The 18,692-nt window shown below is 45.9% G+C and overlaps 4 protein-coding genes across 4 annotated transcripts; 1 reads left to right on the top strand and 3 right to left on the bottom strand.

The window, feature by feature from the left end:
• Positions 1-549: 549 nt before the first annotated feature.
• LOC124671145 (benzyl alcohol O-benzoyltransferase-like) lies at positions 550-1,948 on the top strand. The gene is made up of 2 exons (XM_047207563.1): positions 550-996; positions 1,079-1,948. Exons 1-2 carry the CDS (start codon positions 550-552, stop codon positions 1,946-1,948), a joined length of 1,317 nt encoding a protein of 438 aa, XP_047063519.1.
• Positions 1,949-5,065: 3,117 nt separating this feature from the next.
• Positions 5,066-7,805, bottom strand: LOC124670463 (probable adenylate kinase 6, chloroplastic). Its single transcript, XM_047206960.1, has 4 exons — positions 7,503-7,805; positions 6,659-6,799; positions 6,121-6,393; positions 5,066-5,453 (listed from the first exon to the last, which is right to left on the bottom strand). The coding sequence occupies exons 1-4, from the start codon at positions 7,803-7,805 to the stop codon at positions 5,310-5,312; spliced, it is 861 nt and encodes a 286-aa protein (XP_047062916.1). The 3' UTR covers positions 5,066-5,309.
• Positions 7,806-9,331: 1,526 nt separating this feature from the next.
• Positions 9,332-12,798, bottom strand: LOC124670462 (polyamine oxidase 4-like). Its single transcript, XM_047206959.1, is given in 10 exon segments — positions 9,332-9,606; positions 9,609-9,897; positions 9,991-10,420; positions 10,672-10,769; positions 10,901-11,003; positions 11,102-11,187; positions 11,311-11,398; positions 11,487-11,600; positions 11,700-11,904; positions 12,415-12,798. Coding segments are annotated over 10 exon segments (1,467 nt in total). The 5' UTR covers positions 12,443-12,798; the 3' UTR covers positions 9,332-9,580.
• Positions 12,799-14,572: 1,774 nt separating this feature from the next.
• On the bottom strand, positions 14,573-18,400 carry LOC124676624 (polyamine oxidase 5-like). The gene is made up of 10 exons (XM_047212665.1): positions 18,230-18,400; positions 16,958-17,073; positions 16,761-16,849; positions 16,553-16,666; positions 16,374-16,461; positions 16,158-16,243; positions 15,964-16,066; positions 15,726-15,823; positions 15,187-15,616; positions 14,573-15,080 (listed from the first exon to the last, which is right to left on the bottom strand). Exons 1-10 carry the CDS (start codon positions 18,261-18,263, stop codon positions 14,760-14,762), a joined length of 1,479 nt encoding a protein of 492 aa, XP_047068621.1. The 5' UTR covers positions 18,264-18,400; the 3' UTR covers positions 14,573-14,759.
• Positions 18,401-18,692: the final 292 nt, after the last annotated feature.

Here is an 18,692-nt window from a genome sequence, read left to right as displayed (position 1 = left end):
CTTACCGTGACAGACGCAATATAATTCTTTATTTTATTTTTTTTGCAAAAATTACACCGATCTATTAATAATCATCAACAGTGGTATGAATAGCCTAACATGTAATAAAATTATAAACAGGTATTCGGACGACTTAGCGATGACTACAGACACTAGCATGAGCCAAAAGCGTGAAGCTGTCCTCACCCTTCTATCGCCGGGTCGGGCAAAGCTTGCCATAGTAAAACTTGTTGTAGTAGACGGACGAAAAGTCGTCGTGTTAAAGATCTCAAAGGATCAACCCACCAGAACAACAACTGTAATTCTGGGAGCGAATTTATTAGTGAAGCATATGAACTTTCTACAACTTGTTCTAGATGTCAGGCGTCTTTGACTTTTTTGAGTATGTATGCGTGGTACAACGTAGAACTCTCGCGGTACCATTGCTAGTAGCTGTTGCTTCCTACTAGTACACGGGTAGTCCAAGTTTGGTAGCTGTATGCAGTATGCACAAGGCATAACAAACGAAGCTCGAGCATTAGCTCCATCTTGCTCAAGATCATCCTATCTATGGCGGACCAGGCGTTGGTGTTCGCGGTGCGCCGGCGTGATCCGGAGCTCGTCGGCCCCGCAGCGCCCACGCCCCGGGAAACTAAGCGCCTGTCCGACATCGACAACCAGAATGTTCTGCGCATATACGTGTCTCTGGCCTTCTTTTACCGTGGCCGAGAGGACGCCGTTGCGCCGGCTGATCCGGCCGGCGTCGTCCGACGCGCCCTCGGCGAGGCGCTGGTGCACTACTACCCGCTGGCCGGGCGGCTGAGGGAGGTGGAGGGGAGGAAGCTGGTGGTCGACTGCACCGGCGAGGGGGTGCTGTTCGTGGAGGCCGAAGCCGACGTGCGGCTGGCGGAGCTTCAAGCGGCCGGGCTCAGGCCGCCGATCCCGTGCATGGACCAGCTGCTACTGGAAGTGGAGGGCTCCAGCGGCACGCTCGGCACACCTTTGATGCTCATCCAGGTATACATACATACCTGCTAAAATCCTGCCCTGATATGCATTGTTGAATTTGCGACCATGTTGAATTGTTGATTATTACCAGGTCACCCGGCTGCTCTGCGGTGGATTTGTGTTGGCGCTCCGCCACAGCCATGCCATGTGCGACGCTATCGGCATCGCCCAGTTCATCAACGCTGTTGCCGAGCTCGCCCGCGGCCTTCCCGCGCCGACTGTCGCGCCCGCGTGGTCCCGCGAGCTCCTCGAGGTGCCTAGGGCGCCTGCGTCGTCCTTCCCGCGCAGCGAGTCGGCGGCGGCGGCACAGGCGCCGCAGCCGGTGGACGCTGACATGGTTGTGCGGTCATTCACCTTCGGCCCCTCAGAGGTTGCCGCGATCAAGAAACGCCTCCCCCCTCTCCTCCGCGACACGGCTACGACCTTCGAGGCGCTCGCGGCGTTCCTCTGGCGTGCCCGCACCGCGGCGCTCGAGTTCCCGCCGGACGACGACGCGCCGGCACCGCTGGCAATCCTCGCCAACTTCAGAGCAGCCGCCGAGCTGGGTCTACCATCAGGTTACTACGGCAACGCCGCCGTGCCAACGCTGGCGCTGGCTGACGCTGCGGCGCTGCGGCGCGGCTCCCTGGAAGACGCGGTAGCGCTGGTGCGGCATGCGAAGGTCGTGGTGACCGCCGACTACGTGCGCTCCAGGGTCGAGGAGCTGGCGCTGGGCGGCCGGCCGCCATTGAACAAGTACCTCCTCTCCGACCTTCGCCGTGCCGGGTTCCACCGCGTGGATTTCGGGTGGGGCAAGCCGGTCTTCGGCGGGCCGGTCTACCATGTCTTTGGCATCAGCTTCTTCATCGCCTTTACAGATCAAAATGGGGAGGACGCGGTTGTGGTGCCGGTCGCGCTGCCGCGGCAAGCCATGGAGCGCTTCGCGGTGGAGATGGAGAGTCTCTTCGTATCTAAGCTCTAGATGGATCATCCTTGCGTGGCATGACACCGGGTCACCGGCCGGGTGTACAAGCTGCACGCAACCAGCGGAGCAGAGTTGAGAAATGCTTCTCTCCCGTTCATGGGAGAACCACATCCTCTCTCCTCCTTTTTCTTCTCTTTTTAACGGTTATATTTTTTGATAATAGACACTTTTATTACTTAATTACACCTCCCGTCTGTATCATCGGGATGCGCACAGGCCGTTTATAAGTCTCAACCTACCAACAAATGAAAAAAGGTGAAATACATACAGTAACGAGAAAATGTAAAACGCTTATGCAGCAGTTTGTAGGTTATGCGGCCACTTATGAAGGGAAATGTATCCCTCGCCGTAGTCTCCAATATAAAGACGTCGCGATACTCCACCCGCTGAAGACGCAACCACAAATAGAAAATAATGGTACATCTAAAACAAAAAAAATTCATTTTTTTTTATCATTTCTATATAGCCATTAACGTCCAGATATCTGCAAGCACACACATCCTAATAAGTCTTTGAAACCTTAAATCGATACCATGAAGCCAATTGCCAAAAACATTGGCAACACTAGTCGGAGAATAAAAGCTGAAAGCTACTTAGATGATAAACCATATAGATCTAGCAAACCTACACTAGAAGAATAAGTGTTTAATAGTTTCATCTTGACAATAGAAAACACACCGAGTATTTCTATGCCAGTTCTGCTTAAAAAGATTTTCTTTGGTGAGTATAACCCCACGACGAAGATACCATCCAATTTTTTTTGTTTTTTAGTAGTATTTTCATCTTCTAAATTTTGTTGTTGTTATCAACTGGTGTATCTGATTGAAGGATTCCAAATTTTAACAGTTATATATTCCCTCTCAGCCATACTCCAACATCTATTTGTAAAACTTTAAACCTTACGTATTTTGAATCGTAAATTTAATTTTCAAACCATTTAAGTATTTGACTTCCTACTGAAGGGAGCTTTAGAATGACACCAATACTGAATATTTTTGATAGGTTTTGAAATCCTACTTTTAAAACTTAATGAACCACGTTGTTACTTCGTGAAACTTGGTGATTTTTTTCTTTTAAACATTATTTCATTATGTCTCAAATCAAGTTCATCAAAGTTAGAAAATATTTAATAGTCTAATTTGAGACGCAATTTTTTGTGTCTAGTTTCATTGAGTTTCATTGTGTACCATTATGTTTAAATGTGTTTTCATAATTTAAATTTTGAATTTTATTGAAAAGAGCTCTTTTTAAGTTTGTTTAAAAGATGTAACTGAAAGAAATAAACTGATTGGAACAAAATGTTAATCTGATATATATTTTAATACATATGTGTCTTTTAAATTCAACACTAGAAATTAAATTCATGCATTAAAAATAACAGAGAGATTATAAGTGTAGGGTAGGGTACATGCAAAGATTTTTTTTGATGTGTGAATCTCAAACAAAAGGTGAAGCAACAAACTACATATATGTGCACGGAATATCCTATGCACGGTACTTAGAGCATCTTTAGCCGTGCCCTCCAAAGCAGTTCCAAAGGTATTTGGGACGCACCGGATAATATTTCGTTGCTAGCCACGCGTCCCAAAGTCTCCTTCTGTCTGGTGTGACCCAATACGGTATTCGGTGACCCGAGTCTGTCTCCGGTCCATAGGGAACGCTCCGGGCATGCCGGACACAAACGAAATACGAGGCGGTGAATGGCGGGACTAACGCGTCAGCGGCACATTCAGGTTTAATATAACTGTCGTTTACCTCGCGACGGAATTTATTGGCGCGCAGCGACAATGCAGTTTCCGCAGAGACGCAACGAAGCGTCTCGTCGCTCCTAACTCCCCGTGTCGGGTTTCAGCACGTGGACTTCGGGTGGGGCAAGCCGGTCTTCGGCAGCCCGTGCGACCCTGTCTTCCGCGTGGGCATCTTCACCACCTTTACAGATGTAACCGACATGATGGTAGAAATAGGCGAAGCCCAAGAAGAAATATCACAAGGAGCCGAATCCCAATAGCTATCTAAAATTGTAGTCTCGGCCCACAACGGGTAAACCGATATACATGATGTAACCGATCTGATGGTAGACTCTGAGGCCTAGCCCACTATATAAGGGCTAGAAGGAGCCACCGAGGAGAAACCTCGAACTCGTAATACACAACAGCCCTCTAACCCTATTTTCATAATACAATCTCGGCGACTTTCCCTTTGATCATATTTTCGTCGGCTACCTAGTTTGGCTAATCGGTCCTAACTTACAAGCGCTCTCCTTTCCTGAAACCCAAGTCCATTATCAGTGGACATTGCCAAGTTTAACCCTTGTCAATCGGCGACGTCTGTGCGAAGATTGGGCGTCGGAAGCATGAGTTCGGCGACTTCTTCTTCAAGCAACAACTCGATGATATCGGGTGATCAGTTGCATTTTGGCTTGATAAATTTCTGTCCATACCCGCCGCCCTTCTCCCGGCTGTGGATAACCTTGGCTTGGAGGTGGATCTGGTGATCGGAATTTTCAACTTCCACGTGAGAACACAAGGAACACTCCATCGATCGGAACCGATCTACTCGGGTTCGACGATGGAAGCATTGGCCTCAGCAACCGCAATGTCGACATCATCCTTTGGCTCCACGAGCAAGGAGGACTCAATGTCGATGACCCAAAGCAACGTCGATGGTTCACATACTCCTCATGATTATAAAATTGAACTCGAGTTCCCCCGTGTTCTGTAAATTCCCTCCACTGGTTCACTTTTTGCAAACAGATGCTAAGCAAAAGAGCCACGTCAAAGACAACATTCTGAATCTATAATAATGAGATTCACGACAAAAAGAAAGTATATAATCATGAGACTGCTCCAATATATAGTTCCAGCCTTCCAGGCTTGGCAGATGAAATGCACTCCTTGCTGAACTTGGATCAAAGAATAACAATAATTTTTGAGGTTCAGTTGACTGAAGCATGAAGCAAACATAACCAAAAGCCATTCTCGAAAAAAGTAACCAAAAAGCTCGACTAGCAGGTAAAACATTCTGAGTCTCAGCCATACCACAAGAATGCATAATATTTTCATAAGAATGGTTGATGTGTGGCTTCTGTCCAGAAGCAGTGCTTTATCAGCGGACTACAAGCTCAAATGTCGGTTATATACAATCTGTCCTTAAGGCATAAGCATTTAAAGAATACCACTAGCAAGCCCATCGAACTTGCATGATCAATGATCAATCAGCTATACAATCTTGAGTGCCAGATCAAATAATGGCCCCGAATGAGCTACTTTGTAGAGATGCTATGAATTGCCTGTTGGGTAGCTACGTTTGACATAGGCTACAAATATGTTGTAATACGCATGTTTAACACAAACGAAAACTATGCTGCAGCAGATCTTTTGTTGTCAGGGTCTTCTATATTCAAAGCCTGCAGTAGTTTCGGCCATGATTCGGGAATTCCTCCTGGTAAATTGAACTCCAAGAGTTTGCCGCGTGCCCTGTAGAAATCCTCCACTGGTTCACACTGCAAAGATGACAAGTTACTTTTGTTTTGAACAGGTAACAATTATTACTTAGAAAAAGGATAACAGGATGCTGCAGCTTGCAGTGAGCAATAGAGCAACAGTCCAACATATAAAGGAAATATTCTGAGCCTATACTAATAATATAAAAGGAACAAAGATTGCTATGCGAGTTCCATAATATATTATCAAGTTTATCAGATGAATCATTGCTGAATTTTGAACAAAGAATGAACATAATTTCTGAAGTGTCAATTGGCTGAATGGTAGTACATCTTGGTATTTCACACATTCAAAGATATATATAAAACATTACACGCCTATACTAATAAAAGGAGGGAATGCTGCTATATTAGTTATGTAATGTAGTTTCAAGTTTTGAGGTGAAGTGTGCTCATTGCTGAATTTGGAACAAGGAAATACACATCAAACTAGCGTTGATACATGAGCATTAAGTGTGAAGTAGATTAATATCAGTGATATATACCATATAAAATAACCAGCATATCTACGTCTCCGTATTTCATACATGTAAATCCAAGCATCATTTTTTTATACAGAAAAAATCACTAATTGACATCGTCTGCATTTAAACATAGCTACACACACCATACTAGTGAGAATTGATTGTTCAGATCAAAGAAAATATGAATATTCTCTGGTACATACCAAATCATGGTAGACACGCAATCGCTCCTTTACCACCTCTTCGGTATCATCTGCTCTAGTAATCAACTTCGATTCGCACTCTGGAGGAGGTAGTAGTGGAGGCATATACATTCGAGGGCCACCATTCACGCCCTCAATGTCGATGGAGGCCACGTTGAAGTTTCCTCCACACTGGCTACACTTCCTTCTACCAATGCATTTCGCAAGAAGAGCTTCTTCTCGAAGTTTGAGATTGATTACCAAGTCAATATCCGTGACTCCCTCCAGTATTTCCTAAAAAAAGCACAGTATAATTACATACAGGTACCCCTATCAGCAGATAAGTTTGAAAACTCGGTTGATGTTTGTTGATCTCAAAGCATACTAAAACTAAAACTAACACTAACACAGATAAGATTATTACTAGAATAAAATTCCATGATATTGCTCTGAAACTGCACGCATGTTCCATGATGTCATCCCGTAATGATAAGGTTGAACTGAGAAGATGCAAGTATATGTCTTGCATACTTACAGTCAGGTGAAATAACTAGCTCACCGCTTGTCTTATAGTTCTTGGAAATCCATCAAGTATGAAACCCAATTCACCCTTTTCTTCTCCCTCCTCGAGTCGCTTTGACAAGAGATTTATGATGATCTCATCAGACACCAGCTTTCCATGATTCACAATTTCAGCAAGCTGGAAACAAAGCAGACATAATGATCAAGAGAATGGGAGATATACAACAACGTCTAAGTAGAGAGGCACAAACAGTAAGTGGTCATAAAGGGTTTCGAATGGTCCATTAACCAAACTAAAGACTGTAAAATTACTGCATCCATGAACTAGGCCTTATGATCACTTGTAATGGGGTGTATTATAGACTTGACACTTTGACAGGCTTGTGAGGTTTTATAGGCTTCGTTTACCGAATATATTTTGTTCCCAGAACTTATTCCATAAGTCGACTTATTTGCTATAATCCGAATGAACCGCTGGCACAAAATCAGTCAAGTCAGCAATGTTCTGACTGCTAAACAAATGCTCAACAGTTCGTGCAGCTGTGATCCTTTCAGGTTGTGCAATTGGATATGCTGTATCTGACGGGTGTTTCAAATGATAAAAAGTGTTGCCAGTTTTGTTCTACGGGATGTGCTGTCTGCTATGTACGAAATGGCACAATCTCTGGCTTGGATTGGTCTCTCCTAAGAAATTTAACCTAACTTTTCTACACTGAACATATACCTGCTTTATTAGATTCCTGGTTATAAATCGGCACTGTGTGAAGGGAGCAAGTCAACTAAATTACTTTTAGCTACTAAATCATGTCACGCAGTTGACTTCCAGATATAAGAAATTCGCGAGAAATCCACATGGAGATTGGGGCGGAGGCGAGCAGTACCTGCTTGGAGAGGGGGTCTTGGGAGGCGAGGGCGTCGCGGACGAGGTCGCCGGTGGCGATGTGGGGCACGCCGAGGAGGCGCGAGAGGCGACCAGCGTAGGTTCCCTTGCCCACCCCGGGGCAGCCCAGGAACACCCACTGCACGCGGCTCCCGTCCTCCCCCGGATCCCGTTGCCCGGCCTTCCGCCCCGCCAACACCGCCGCCGCCGCCGCGGGCGCCTCCTTGGACGGCGCCACGGAGAGGTTCCGCCGCGACGCGGGGCCGCCGCCCAAGGCCCGGATCGCGCGGGACATCGCCGACATCTCTCGCCGGCGAGGGGCGACGAACGAGGGCAGACAGATTTTTTTTTTCGTCGCCTGTTTCGTGTTCGACTTCGAGACGGACGACGAGCAGGAAGGCGAGCTGCTGCTTCTGGGCAATGACGACTTGGGCTGGCACGTGGTGGGGCCCACCATGTGGGCCCGGGACTAAGCGGTGGGAGCACGTGCAGCAATTGAAAATTGGACCGGTGGCTTCGCAGCAAGATTCAGATTCAGCTGTCTCGCGCAAACCGCTCGCGTCGCCGTCGACGTTGCCGGCCACCGCCCACCGGCGACAACCTGGAAGCACCGGCCGGCAAACTGGCCACGTCATCTAGCAGCCACGCTTACAGCCACGTCATCCGGCATCACGAACTGGACACGTCGCCCTGCACTTGTCTCCCACCCTTTGCAAGCAACAAAAGCAAGTTGCTATCACGGTGCAGACAGACGAAGAACAAACGTTTCTAGCCCAAGTACGCACCACACGCAAAAGAATCATGCAAATTCATGTTCATACAAGAATAATTCGTAGTACCCACATGCAAATTCATGTATTTTTTGTTTGCCCAACCCTGAGGAAAAGCGATCTGGGCGGCAAACCCACTGCCCCCAACTTCACCGGCGTTGCCGCTGGTCCCTGCCTCCTCCGTCAACCGCTCCGGCGACGCGAGGGTGTGGGGACCCAAGATTTTCGGATCTGGCCCGTAGATAGGGTAGGCCTAGTGCTCCCTTGAAACCCTGTTTTGTGGAAGAGATGGCGTCGCGTCGGAATAATTTGCTTCTGCTTTTTCTCCATCTCGACGTTCCTTCAACCAGTGGCGTCGTGGGGCAGGTGGCCTACGTTCCTTCAACCGGTGGCGTCGTGGGGTAGGTGGCCTGGTTGTCTTGCCGGTCTGTGGATCCAGTGAGATTTGTGTCTAGTGGTCGGTGTTCAACACTCTTGCAGGTCACAATCACATCGGTTGCCTGTGTTTGGAGTCTTGCAGTTGGGCGCGTGGATGGTGGCTGGACGGCGAAGTTGCTCTTCTTCAACTACATTGGATGAAGTTCATGGCGTCAGGATGTGATGACCATAGGGAAATTCCCCCAAAGCCTAGGTCTCGTCGCTTTCATCGGCTCAAAAAGCGACGTTGCTCTTCTTCAACTACATCGGATGAAGTTCATGGTGTCAGGATGTGGTGACCATAGGGAAATTCCCCCAAAGTCTCGAACTCGTCTCTTGTGGAGATCTGGTTCATCGGCTCAAAAAGCATCCTTGTATGCAATGATGTTCTCCTAGATCTACGTACGACGGGCAGTCTACCGTGGAGGGTGATTCTGCGTGGCACAAGGTTCTCCAAAGGTGAAATTGTAATTTTACTTGCGGGGTTCTTTTATGCAAAGTTGCTTGATATCTATGTTTGTCTTATATGGTGGCCACATGTATAACATTTGTAAATGGATTACGTAATAAAATATGTGGTTATTTCAAACAAAAAAAATCGTAGTACGGAGTACAAGATTCAGTCCCCAGCTCTTCTCTTGAATTACCAGGAATGATAAATGATAAATTAGATAACAATAATAATAGCAAATCACCAATAGTTCCAAGAAATATAGTGTACGGGTACAGCAACACCCTCACTGGTCTCGACTTATTGAATCAAATGCAACACGAAAAAATTAGAATATATCAGTAATCTGGATCGATTGCAGAATGACACTCTTTCTGTCAGTCAGCAGATTAATCGGGCATGGCAGAACGCAGCTTGGCTGCATCTCTCCTTCATCATCTTCTAGGTGCGGCAAATCTGGAGCGGGCGACGACGTCGGCCATCTCCTCGCAGGCGGCGGCGACCTGGACGAGGTCCGGCACGCCCTTCCGCATCAGCAGCCGCGTCCGGCACTCCTGCGCCGCGTCAATGCCAGACGAGTAGGCGCCGTGCACCGCGCCCGAGTGCTCCGCGCTGGCCGCCTCCCCGGCGAAGTACAGCAGGCTGTCCACCGGCGCCGAGAACCTCTCGCACACGTCTGACGGTTTCCCCACCAGGTCGCATGAATATGACCCCAGGGAGTTCGGGTCCGAGCCCCACCGCGACACCAGGTACTGCGTCTGCAACACAAGATCATGGGCATGGTTAGTTCAAATGATCAAGCATCAAAAAATGCAGATAAGTTATCGATTCTCAGACAGAAAATGGCTTACGGGTTCAGTGGCGCCAGGCACCATCTTTCTCAGGTGAGCCATGACAAGGGCCACAGCCTCCTTGTCGGAAAGTTTCTCCACCTCCTGGGCGAACCGGCCGGCCGCCATGTAGACGAGCACCGGGTTTCCGGTGGCCTTGTGGAGGTTCAGGAAATAGCCGCAGGTCTTCGGGGTCGGCCCGACCATCCCCAGCACCTGCACGTTGGGCCAGAAGGCCCTGTCGAAGTGCATCGCCACCTTGTTCTCTATGCCGACGCCGAGGTCGGCGATGGCGGAGCTCTTCCATGGGGGGAGTTCAGGCTCGAACTTGATTATGTTCGCCTTGAGCACGCCGAGCGGCACCGTGATTATGCACGCGTCGGCCGAGTGTTGCGTGCCGTCCTCGGTGGTGACCGTCACTCCGTTGTATTGGCGGGCGATTTTGGTTACTCTGAATGTGTAGGAATGGCAAGGTAAGTAAAAGTATCTAGCAACTGCAATCAGCAAGTGCATGTAAAGAAGGAACACACTGAAGTTTCAAAATGAACATGGTTTTACTCAAATAGCATGTTTAACTTAGTATTTTATATATGGAGTAGTACTTGGCAAGGTCATAATAGCAGAGTTTAAGAGAATATGTGTGACAGGCATACTGAAATTATTCCTTGCATAATATATGCTGGGAATTTTAAAAGTACTCACCTCTGATTAAGACGGATGTCAAGACCTTGAGCAAGAGCCTGAATTACAGGATAGTATCCATCAACCATCAGACCATGACCACCAGTAAGAACATGTTCCTGCACATAGGATGATAATTCAGCGATAAGTAAAGGATCTAAACAGCTGGAGGGTCTTCTTTTTTGTTGTGTGTCACCATAGGATGTTACTATAGATAAATGCTTAATGGGGTCAAATGATGTGTGCTAACCTGATCCCAGTTCTTCAGAGATATTTCATCTGCATCTGCAGCAAACCATGCCTCCAGCCGGCAGACACACCATTGCATGACTCGATCATCTAGCCCTTCTAGCCTAAAAAACGGTCACAATATCAGTACGCCTCTTGTTCTGTAATCATCCAATTTATAAGCATATCATTGCATGTCAGGATGATACAAGATTATACATACTTTAGATCAGGATGCCTCTCGAGCACCATTGAGATTGCCTGTTGAAGGGGCATGTCATGTTCCTGCTCATCACGGAGTTTCACTGTCTGCAACACACAATACAAAGAGAATTACAGTTAGCTCCAATTTTTCACTAAAGAAAGTTCGAAGTACTACTTAGGGGAGTTAATAGATCCAAGTACACCTTAGGAGAATTAATAACTATTTACCTCCTTAAGGATTCTCTCAAATATTAAGCCAACTTTAGCAGCTGTCTCCGTTGGGACTTGAAGGCCATTCTTATCGAAGAGTGAACAGCTGTGAAGAAATAGATTAACACAGTGAGATTTAAGAACAGCAATTAAGTATGTGGATTGGAAAGGTAAACTCCAAGTGCTGAAATTACCTCTCCAAATCATGGTCATACAGAACAGAGTTGTCACCACTAGTGTGATATAACCTCAACCCAAGATGGCCGATCAATGGTGCTAGAGAATTCTCATTACTGACACCGTGCAACCTGAATTTTTCCACCAACACCAGCACAAGTTAGTAAACGATCATGTAAACCAAAATCAACAGAGGATTGTTCCCATGAATCAATTTAAGAGAGACTAACCATGAGGCGCCCATATCAATGGGGCATCCGAAGGAGTAGTCGGTGTGCACACGGCCACCGATACGATCTCTCGACTCCAGAACAGTCACCTCAAAAGATGAATTGGAAAGGACACGGGCTGCCGCAATCCCCGAGATGCCACCGCCGATCACGATGACCGATGGAGGCGAAGCGCACCGCCTCTCGATTGTTGGAAGCAAAAGGCCTAAAATACGACAATGCAGAGGAATTGTTACCAATCAGACCATGTGAAAGGGGATCAAAAGGGGACAGAATCTATATGAGCATAGCCACCAAAATATTACAAAATTTCCCCTCGATTATCATTGCAATTGAATGATTAAATTCAGCAATCTTGTGTAAAGGGATCAAAAGGGGACAGAATCTATATGAGCATAGCCATCAAAATACTACAAATTTTTTGCTCGATTATCATCGCAATAGAATGATTAAATTCAGCAATCTTATGTATATATTGTTGGTTGTTGGAAGCAGATGGCCTATAAGCGCGGGATCAAAGGGTAAAACTCTATGTGAGCATTGCAACAAAATTTCTATTTTTTTCTCAGTTATGACCGCAATTGGATGATTAGATCCAGCAATCCTGTTCTTAATCCCCATTCAGCACGCAAAATTCCCCCTTTAAGTAAGATCTAACAGGTACCGCCAAAATCAGAGAAATTACAGGACAAAAAAAGAAGAGATATCACCGTACCTCCGGTTTTGAAGCTGTTGGGATCCATAGCCGCGGTTGCGGCCGTCGCCGAACGAGAAGAAGGAGAATACGCAGACAGAGAAGCAGAAGAGCACGCCTCCGTCCACACACACACGGCACCGAGCACGATCGCAGTTTACAAGAGACCGGCGGTGCTACTACTACAATTACTAGTAGTGAGGGCACGATTATTCAGATTACGTATGGGAATCGAGATGAAGAAGACGAAGACGAGGAGGCCGTCCTGGAGGCGGCTGGCGTCGGAGGAGCGGCGGAGCGTGAGGCAGCTCATAACCCTGTCTGGCTCCAAACCGGCAACGCGCGCGAGGGCGGATCCCTTCTTTTCCTTTCCTCGCCGGCGATGCGATCGACTCGGCGAGCGGCGGAGGACGAGTTCCGCTCCTTCTTCCTCTCCTCCGGCGGCGGTGCGGCGTGATCTGGTTTTGGGATGGCGTTTGCGTGGTGGGAAGTGGAGGCGGGCGCCGCATTATATAGACGGACGGACGGAGGAAGTCGGCCGCGACACGGAGACGGACGGACGGGCGGCTCGGGGAAGCCGGCTGGTTCTTTCCGGTTTGGTTTGCAAGCTTGCGTTGGGTTGCAGGTGAGATATTTTCTCGGAATATCCAAGGCGTGTGCAAGTGGGCCACCATGGCACCAACCGTGTATGTTCTTTTCTAATTTTGCCCTCCTCGGTACTATAGTATACTATTACGTCCTTCTAAAATTTAAGTCTTTTTATTTAAAAAGTTATAAATTAACTTTCTAAAAAAGTTACATTTGCAAAGGAGATAAAGTTTATTGATTGTAGTAGTACTATTTTATACATTTTTTTATTTTTAAAAAAGAATAACATTGATCCTCCGGATTTCATTTTCATTGGCAACGAAACCAGGCGCCAAAACTAAAAAACTATGTTAGTACTTATTCCTCATCAAATTCTTTTTAGCAACCCTCTATGAATAGCTCATCATTGTATATGTAGGAATCGCAAAGTTCAAACCGGATCGTTCTTATGTTGACTTCGAGAGAGTTATTTCTCGGTTATATGAATAGTAACAACGGTGTTTTTAAGATCATAAATAGTTTGACTCTTGTTGTCGAATTTACTTTATTTCTTTGCAAGGCAACTTCCACAAAAAAAGCAACTTCATTGTATCATGAAATTCTTAAATTATAAAAGTTGTGATAAATATCGCTTCAGAACAAACTTTTAATTGAAAACTTGTCAAAAAATTTAAAAGAATTAGGATATCACTTCATTTATTTGATTAGGGTTTATGCAAGGATTCCAAGCCTATGCAAACACGATGGTAGATGAATATCTGTGTAGATAACAATGTTTGCTCCTTCTTCATGCTATTGTGTAGCCACCAGAAGCACCCATCTTCTCGGCCTCCATCTGAATTGCCTTGCGTTCTCCTCCCTCTGCACATCGTCGTGGAAAAACCACTATACATGGCAAAATTGCTCTGCAAAACGCCGAGGGTCTTGGAAGTTGAAGAGGTCAAACATTTGGTTTAACAATACCTTTAAGAGTAAAGTGGTATTTATATTTGATGCTACTGAACCGAATAATAAAAACTGTGCGTTGTCTCACACGATGTAACCATGGAATTGGTGCCATTTTTTTGGCCCACAAGATTACGAATTATTCCTATAGATGCGAACTTGGGCACCACAAGGTTCTCTATATATAGTGGTGGAGCTTGACATAGAAAGTTGAGGGGACCATGAAAGACATTTATGTTAGAATTTTAAGAAATACTCATGTATAGATACATCTGAATCTATGAATCTATGGAACAGTGGGAGTACATGATATTTAAGCCTAGCAATTAAGGATATTCTTTAATTAAAAAAACTAAGGTAGGCGGGTGGGGGTGGGGTGGGATGGCGACCTTCGGCCCTAAGAAAGATCCGATAGACATCAGATTATGCAGATGAAACAATGCTAGGCAATCCCCTCTTTGCTTTAGGCTAAGTTTGCGGTTGTCGAATCATGTTGTGAGGTGATTATTTTAATAATATATTATAGGAAATTAATAGTTAAAGTGGGTCAAACAAATTAAAACATGCAAAAATTGGTTGGGCGTATGAAATATAATAATTCACTGCAATGCCAAACACAACTAAAGAGTACCACATAATCGAAACATAAGAGTACCACATAATTGATGAAAAGAGCAATATCAATGACATCAGAGAGATTAATTCTGCATGTTATTCAGAGTTACATCAAAGATCAAACAGAGAGATTGTCTAGTTTTGGAGGCATATACGGCACACGAATCAGCTACGATGTTAACAGAACAACATGGTGCTAAATAGACAGGTTTGTTCTCTCACAGCCTGGATATCTGGAGGGGGACCATGACTTCAGCCATCTCCTCCCTCATGGCAATCTTGCCGACCTGGAACAGATCGGAGATACCTAGCTGAGTCGAGAGGCGCCTTCGGCAGTCCTCTGCAGCGTCAATACCTGATGAATACGCACCGTGCACGGACCCAGAGTGGTCGATGCAGGCGGCCTCCCCGGCGAAAAACAGGTTGCCCACCGGAGCACAGAATCTTTCATACAAGTCAGCTGGTTTCCCCACCAAGTCGCATGAGTAGGAACCGAGTGAATTTGGGTCGGTTCCCCACCGTGAAACCAAATACTGAACCTGAAAATGTGTAGCAGAAGCGGTTAGAACTTTCAAAGCTACCATACAAATTCTGAAATACTTCAATCACTTTGGAGAATGTGAAAATAAGCATCTAAAGCTTTACCGGTTCAGTGGCACATGGTAGCATTTTCTTGAGCTGTGACATGACAAAGTTAACGGATTCTTCATCCGACAGCTTCTCCATTTCGTAGGCGAATCTGCCTGCCACCATGCATACAAGGACTGGATGCCCTGTGGCTTTGTGAAGGTTAAGAAAGTAACCACAGGCATTCGATGTTTGTGCAACCCTACCCAGTACTTCTACATTTGGCCAAAATATTGTGTCGAACCGGAGGGCTATCTTGTTCTCGAGGCCAACACCAAGATCAGTGATCGCTGCTAGTTTCCAGTCTGGGAGTTCAGGTTCAAACTTGATGATGTTTGCTTTGAGTACACCGAGAGGGACCGTTATTATAGCAGCATCTGCAACAAAGCTTGTCCCGTCTTCCACACATACAATCACTTTATTATACCGCTGGATGATTTTGGTAACCCTGATCACAAGAAGGATGGAATAAGAAGCTGTCTATTTGGGCCTCAGAAATGACTTATCAATTTATCCATGTGAATTATTGGATCATAATGATATGCCGCTGTGTGTACCTGTGGTTCAGGTGGATATCAAGATCTCGAGAGAGTGCTCTGATAACCGGATCATAGCCATTCACCATAAGCCCATGTCCACCAGTAAGAACATGTTCCTGCAAATTTGCAAAGCTCGGTACACTTGACATGTGTCATAGTATAAATACACACCCATGCAGCTCATATCAGCCCAAGTGGGGCAAGACAAACGAGCACATGTTACATACGAGTATTTCAAGCAGTTCCTACTACATACCTGATCCCAATTTTGCAAAGATATATTATCCACGTCCGTAGCGAACCATGCTTCCAATCTACAAATGCACCACTGCAATACTTCATATTGAAAACCCTCAAGCCTGTAAAGATATATGCACATATTTTAGTCATTTCACAGCTGCATTGAGACTTCATCATCCCAAATTAAAAAATCTGCTGTACTCCACTTACCTTAGATGTGGATTCCTGTCAAGCACAATTGAGATGGCTTGAACAAGAGGCATGTCGTTTGCATTTTCATCTCTAACTTTCACCGTCTGCAGTATTCACAAGAAGGTTATAACTGATACAATGAGACAATAAGAAGATTGGAAGCATGGTTGCAATAAGAATTTGCTTTACCGAAAAAATAAGAAGATAACATTTAAATGCAAATGGTTGCAGTACCTCTTTCAGAATTTGCTCAAATATTTCCCCGACTTTGGTTACTATCTCCTGGGGGACTTGACGACCATCCTTATCAAAGAGAGCGTAACTAATAAAAAAGGAAAAAAAATGTAAGAGAAAGAAAGCCAACAAAGTTAAAGGAGGAACATACACATATGCCAATATGGAAAATGAACTACCTCTCCAAATCATGGTCATAAAGCACAGAGTTATCACCACTGGTGCGATATAATCTAAGCCCAAGAAGCCTAATCAATGGCGCCAGAGAATTCTCATTGCATACACCATGCAACCTGAATCACATGATAAAGCCATGAGATCACTCTGTATAAACTCAATGCAAGATGAAGAAACACAACTAAATACTAGTTCTAGGATGCAACTAACCAAGATGCTCCCATGTCAATTGGGCAGCCAAAAGAATAGTCAGTATGCACACGGCCACCAAGTCGGTCTCGCGACTCTAACAATGTGACCTGTAGGTGTGCATTAAGCACTAGTTTTACTAACTGCTTTTGGATAGTACACTGTACAGAATCTGAAACAGAAATATTTCATATTTTCATTCTCCAGAGACAATTTACCTTAAATGAAGCATTTGACAGTGCACGAGCAGATGCAATGCCTGAAATCCCTCCACCAATCACAATTACAGAAGGCGGAGAAGCATTTTGCCCATCAATGTGCTGACCAAAAAGACCTGGAATCACGAAGAGAATAAGCGTTAAATTCACTTATTTATCACGTATAAGGCATTTCTCAAGCATCTACCTGAATAAGCAGATAGTAAAATTGCCACTTATGTGTGTCAATTTATACTGAATTTTGTGTGTGTTAAATCTCCTACTGGACATAGACAGTTGCCTGTTCTAGCATATGAAAAGCCACCTGAATAGAACTGTACGTCTTCTAGGGAGTGACAGGACATTATCAGGAATATGCCATGAATGATTTATAATGTCGGAACACACCAGCCTGAACGATCCCTAGAATTATTCGATGCGCAGCAGTATGGATTAACCGATGCAGCAGCATATTCCATAAAAAGAAGGCAAACCAGAATAAGGAGCAGATAGACCTTGGATGCTATTCTCAATTTGTTTTCTTTGAAACACAAAAGTATTTCTTTTAACTGTCTAGTGGCCACAGTTTTTCGGAAACTTGTTCTACATCCCTTTCACAGATTCACTTGGGAGTTGCCATCACCAGTCCCTGGCTTTACATGCAATATTCTCTGTTACTGCCACGATTTTGTTGCTTCGCCTGTAATATTCATTGTTTCCGATTCTCATGTGGTTGCATCACTTTTCTGTATCTACCTTAAGGTGATTCAGTTGAGGTCACCAAAAAAAAACTCCTTGTTTCATTAATAAATGAGTAATCTCCTTGTTATGAAAAAATATCTCGGCTCATCAATCATATTAAGAACCATCATTTTGTGTATATCTAATTTTCCTTTTATGAAGGCCCCAAACATGATTGGTGGTCCCCTATCAGCATCAAATGAATCGAACGAATGATTCTGGTCCAATAATTTTTGGCCTTTTGGCATTTGGAGAAGACAGTGAACTGTCACAGTGTCAAGCACGACTGAGACGTCAGTCCAGACAGCAACATCCCGCTAGATAGACATAGCTTCCTAATTTCTACTGGTAATACGCCACTTGACCTTGAAACAATTATATTCTACAATTAGTACTAACAATTACGCACACGCCAGTTCAAACAACTTGTACTACGTAGTTAGGCAGTGGATTTGATGCAGCGGGGGAAGCTAATTTATGTGGCCGTTGAGCACACGAAACTGTAAGAAAAAAACCAGGGAGGGAACAAGAGAGGGGTGATCGGGCACGTACCTCCGGCGGCGAAGGCGTTCGGCGGCTGGTCCATCCTCCGGCGCGGTCAGACGAACCCAGCTGCAGGGAGAATGGAGTCGGATCGGAACAGAGTTTACAGAGAGGCAGAGATCGGAGGGTGCGGTGCGCGGCGAGAGAGAGAGACCGATCCGGGCCGGCCGGCGGGGGCTAGCAATTAGAGGAGGAGGCTGAGGAGCGGAGGCGGGCGCCACGTATAGGAAGCGAGAGGTAGAAGACGAAGACGAGGAGGCCGTCCATGCCGCCGCCGCAACAGGGGTCGACGACGCTGTTAGGAGCGGTGCTAGGCGCCGCGCGGAGGTCCCCTCTCATAACCAAAACGGCCCGTCGCCGGCGAGCCGCCCCGCACCGGCGATCCTCTCCAGCGGCGCCACGCCGAGCGAGCCGAGCCGGACGGTTGTTCAGGTGGTGGAGAGCGAGTGCGAGCGCGCGCGCGCGGGACAGG

The sequence above is a fragment of the Lolium rigidum genome, chromosome 7, assembly GCF_022539505.1.
Source record: "Lolium rigidum isolate FL_2022 chromosome 7, APGP_CSIRO_Lrig_0.1, whole genome shotgun sequence".
Lineage (NCBI taxonomy): Eukaryota > Viridiplantae > Streptophyta > Magnoliopsida > Poales > Poaceae > Lolium > Lolium rigidum.
Note: the sequence above shows the minus strand (reverse complement) of the source record. Positions and strands in the feature narration are given on the sequence as shown.